Raw genomic sequence first — 4,441 nt, 5'->3', positions numbered from 1 at the left:
AAGGCAAAGAGAGCGAATGGGGTAGAAACTCACACTCACACATAACACACGTGTGCATGTGAGTGTGAGTGACTTTCTGTGCTACGGCAATGAGGCGCGTGTGCGCTTCTTTTTATGTGTGTGTGTGTCACATCACCCGCCTCTATACCGTCACTGCCGTGCGTTGCGAGTCTCGTTGTGGTTGTTTTAGCGCGCGTCTCTCGCTCTCTCGTACTCGCGTCCCTCGACGCTTTTACACGTCTATCAGCGTTCTTTCCACGCACGCGCGCGAGCACTGCTCCCTCCGGCCCTGTATAAGCCTACGTTAAACAAATGAACGCACTTCACGTGACGGTGATAGCGCTGGTCGACTTCACATGGAGGGCGAACGGGAAGCGACAATGATAAAGTTGGCCCTTTTTGTTTTAGCCGCGCTCACTCGTCACGCATCGCAAGCGCATGTTGGAATCGAGAAAATGAAAAGGCACACACGGGCAAGGGAGGTAAACAACAGTTGTAAGGCGTGGCATGCACGCGACTTGCCGAACTGTGGGGGGGGGAGGGTGCCTTCCGTGGGCGTCGTCAGTTTTGTTCTCTTTTGTGCCTCTCTGTGTGCTTGCATAGAGGCACACTGCCCAGATAGACTGAAGCATCTCAGAGGACAGTCAAATGTCGAGACAACCAAACCCGAGAAGAAGAGCGGTCTGTAGAAACAGGATTCAGCACCAGGCTACGAAGCGGTGCATCGTATCGGGTGGGCGGTACGCAGGTGAGAATCAAGGCCGCTCTTTTTTCTCTTTCGGGTGCCTTTGCTGTTGTCTATGTGCGTGTGTGTGTGTGTGTGTAGAGGGAGGGTTTTCCCCCATTCATCAACGTCATTTCCCCCACAGCCTCTCTACATTTGCTTCACCCTCTCCCCACTACTCCACTTCTTTTTCCTCCCTCCTCACCCCGTACTGCACTCTACACACACACACACACGCGCACTTGCAAACTCCGCCAGAATAGGGGACTCGGCGGCACTCTTTCGGGTGCAGGCATTACCGCTGTTGTCTGGCCTGGCCTCTCGCTCTTTTTATTTTCCTCTTCTCGCGCACACACTCGTCTGCTCAAGATCCAGGTCCACACACACACACACACACACACACACAGACACCTGCACTTGCAAGCACATACACACGAACTCACAGCTATAGAGAGGGAGAGGAATGCAGCCGGTGCAACCCAACCCCAGCCTCATGGGGCTGTCGCAGTCGGAGGCAGTCATCCTCTCCGAGAAGCTCTACCACATCAGCAACGAAGGGTTCATGTACTGCGCGGAGAAGTGCATCACGCACTACGGCGATGACGCCATCCCGTACCACCCTGGCGAGAAGGCGTGCCTGGATCGCTGCACCCACAAGGTCCGCAACGGCATGGACATGGCGGTTGCTCAAAAGAAAGAGTTTGAACGATTGTTGCGCAGCGGTGATCTGCCGTATCAGTGGATGAAGGACGCGGCAGCGGGTAACCTGTGACGTGCGCAAGTACGAAGGAGGGGGTGGCCCGCGACTTACACACAAACACACCTGCACGCCTCGCATACTCCCAACAGGCTTGACGCGGTCGTTGGCTACCCCCCCCCCCCTTCGTCGACATCATTTGAGAAGGTGACTGATCTGGAGCAGGCCTCGGTGGCTGTTGTGTGCATGTGTACCTGAGTATCGGCCCATGTGTTTGAGTGCACGCGTCTACGTGGTCAGTTCCGCACCTCTTGCTGTGTCTCATCCCCGTCTCTGCCGTACGCAGCCGCTACTGCATTTTGCTGTGTTCTGTTGTGCGTTCGTGTGTGTAGAGGGAAAGGGGAGAGGGTCTGTGGGAGAACAAAGCCATGCATCACTCTATCCAGGACGGCCACCACTCCACAAGATAACGTCTACATCACCTTCCTCACTCCTCCCCCCCCCCCATCAACTCAATCCCCTATCACTACACCTTCCCCTTCCTCAGGGTTAGGAGGCTCCACTGTGAATTACAGTCCTAACTCAGATGACACTCGCCATAGCTGCGTCCCGTCAACGCACCCACCACTCCTTCCCTTTTCGCATGGTTAGCTTCGCCAACACTACTTGCTGCCACCTGTCGACAGGAATGCGTCCAACATGGACATACGTTTTGCCGCTACGACACTACCAGTGGTTTTCTGATAGGACCCTCTCAGCGTCCTCTTCAACCTCCGAGTTCCCTCCCTCTTCCACGGCCTGCAGCCTTCTCCAGCGCAGCCTCCCAAAGTCACCTTTCCTCCCTCCCTGCTCCTGCATCCCTACACATGGTCAACTACTCCCAAACCGGCACACTCGCCATCCCCCCACTTAACCTACAAACACCTCCCTCATGCACCTTGGACAAATCTCTCTCACCACCTCCACCAACCTCCGCAGACCCGCCTTAATCACGGTAACGCTGCTTCAATCTTAAGCACTCCTACACCCCCACCAGCTCAGCAACGTCAATGCAACAGTTCATTGCCACAACAATCCCACTTAAAAGCTCCACTACACAGCCTAACACCCCACATCGCCGAAAACCATTTTCGAACATCACCGCCTCATTCACCTTCTGACCATGCCCGCGCATCTGCCCCTGCGTGCCTGCCCGTGCGACTGATGAAAAGCCTTATGTTACTGACACCTCTAGTCTGATCGTGTTGGTGACGAGCACACATTTGCATAGTTATCCCTGTCTGACCGCACACACACACGCGCGCGCGCACAGCCGTGCGTCACTAGAGCCTTCCCCGTTGCCCCTGCACTCTTCCCCCATGTCGGCCACCGCCCTCGCCCCGCTGCAGCCACCCGCGTGATGAACCAATCATGTTTCACTCTTGTCTGAACCACCTGCCGTGATTACACACACACCCGCGAGGTGTAGCTGACCCGTGCACGCCCTCGCTCCCTCCTTGCCCCCCCCCCTCCACCGCCAACCACGCCTCATCGCCTGCAACCCGGGCCAGCGCAGCCCCACATGATGTGGAACACGCAACACTCCGATACCGCTGAGCATGGATGTGACTGACACCACATTTCGGACTGACACACTGGCTGCTGCTGCTGCTGGTGGTGGTGGTGCGCGGGCAACCGCGACCGCCCCGCCCTACCCGCACACACACGCGCACATGTGACGAGCACACAACACACAACTAGGTAAGAGCCGTCTGAACGACATACCTCCGTCCTGTGGAACAACAACACCTGGGGCCTGCCACCGCAATGGCTGAGCCCTGCGTCTGATGTGCGCGTGCCAGTGTCAGTGGGGTGGCACCACCACAGCTAACTCCCTCTTCCAGCCCACGCCTTCCTCCCCTCTGCGGAGCGCGGAGACGGGCGAGGAAGCCGTGCGCGCGCAACTGCCCCTGCGTGTCTGCCCGTGCGACTGATGAAAAGCCTTATGTTACTGACACCTCTTCTGATCGTGTTGGTGACGAGCACACATTTGCATAGTTATCCCTGTCTGACCGCACACACACACACGCGCTCCACAGAGGTAGTTGGGCGGGACAGTTTTAGTGTTTACTTTGATTTGGGTGGGGAGTGTTGTGACAGGGAATGTTCTTTGCTTGTTTGTATGTAGTGTAGAGTCGCGAAGCGGTAGCTGGTGCGATGGTATGAGATAGGCTGGAGGTTGTGGGCCTCTGTGGTAGGGAGTGGAGGGTGAATGTTACACAGGGAGAGGGGTAAGAGGGATCGTTTAGTGCTGGTGGTGCTTCTCAGGGTAATAAGACAAGGAGGCAGTGAGCGGGAGCACGTTGAATTCTGCGTGAGTGCTGAAGAGGGCGGAGTTGTGAAAGGCTGCTGTTGGTTGTGCGGTTCCAATGCCAATGAGTGCACTCACACGCACCCTGAGAAAGAGGCACCACGTGCCCTATACGTCGTGGAGCAATGCACTCCATTTGAAGTTCTTTGATGAGGGACACATACTCTGAAAGGAAATCGATCTGGAGACTGTGGAAGAACGTAGGAGAGCGACATCGGGAAGGGTGCGCGGGTGCTTCCTTTGTTGGTGACGCCGATCGGGCTCAACGCCTGGATCCCTGAACTCGAGGCAAGTGGCGATACGAAGATCATACAGACACACTGGTAACAACAGGAAGTGCCCAAGGAGCAACCAAGGCGGAGTAGAGTGCAGATGCGAAGCTGGAAGCTACACGCCTGGGCGTGTGTGCGGTATGTTTTGGATGGTAATGTCCTCACTGAACTTTTCAAGTGCGACTTGTGGCGTCATTCTCGGTAGCAGCTTGTCCATTTGACTTTGTGTGCTCCCCCTCCTCCTCCTCCATCTCTCTCTCTTACCTACCCTGTCTTTCTTTCTCTGCTCGCTCTCGCTTTGCCGTGATGGGGTGTCTTCACTTCTGGGAACCTAACCCGGCATGCGCTTGCCTTCCAAATCCACCGCAGCAAGAGAGGTGCACGGCAACACAACAGAG

General features: G+C 56.1%; 1 protein-coding gene and 2 pseudogenes across 3 annotated transcripts; 1 reads left to right on the top strand and 2 right to left on the bottom strand.

Moving 5' to 3' along the window:
* Nucleotides 1-1,187: 1,187 nt before the first annotated feature.
* On the top strand, nt 1,188-1,496 carry LPMP_251610 (hypothetical protein; the record flags this gene model as incomplete). The annotated part of the gene is made up of 1 exon (XM_010701429.1): nt 1,188-1,496. The coding sequence occupies one exon, from the start codon at nt 1,188-1,190 to the stop codon at nt 1,494-1,496; it is 309 nt and encodes a 102-aa protein (XP_010699731.1).
* A 1,320-nt stretch (nt 1,497-2,816) lies between these two features.
* Nucleotides 2,817-2,896, bottom strand: LPMP_25snoRNA2 (annotated as a pseudogene). The gene has a single exon. The product of its transcript is annotated as a C/D snoRNA (small nucleolar RNA).
* A 235-nt stretch (nt 2,897-3,131) lies between these two features.
* On the bottom strand, nt 3,132-3,245 carry LPMP_25snoRNA1 (annotated as a pseudogene). The gene has a single exon. The product of its transcript is annotated as a C/D snoRNA (small nucleolar RNA).
* Nucleotides 3,246-4,441: the final 1,196 nt, after the last annotated feature.

Source organism: Leishmania panamensis, assembly GCF_000755165.1.
Source record: "Leishmania panamensis strain MHOM/PA/94/PSC-1 chromosome 25 sequence".
NCBI classification, from domain to species: Eukaryota; Euglenozoa; class Kinetoplastea; order Trypanosomatida; family Trypanosomatidae; genus Leishmania; species Leishmania panamensis.
Note: the sequence above shows the minus strand (reverse complement) of the source record. Positions and strands in the feature narration are given on the sequence as shown.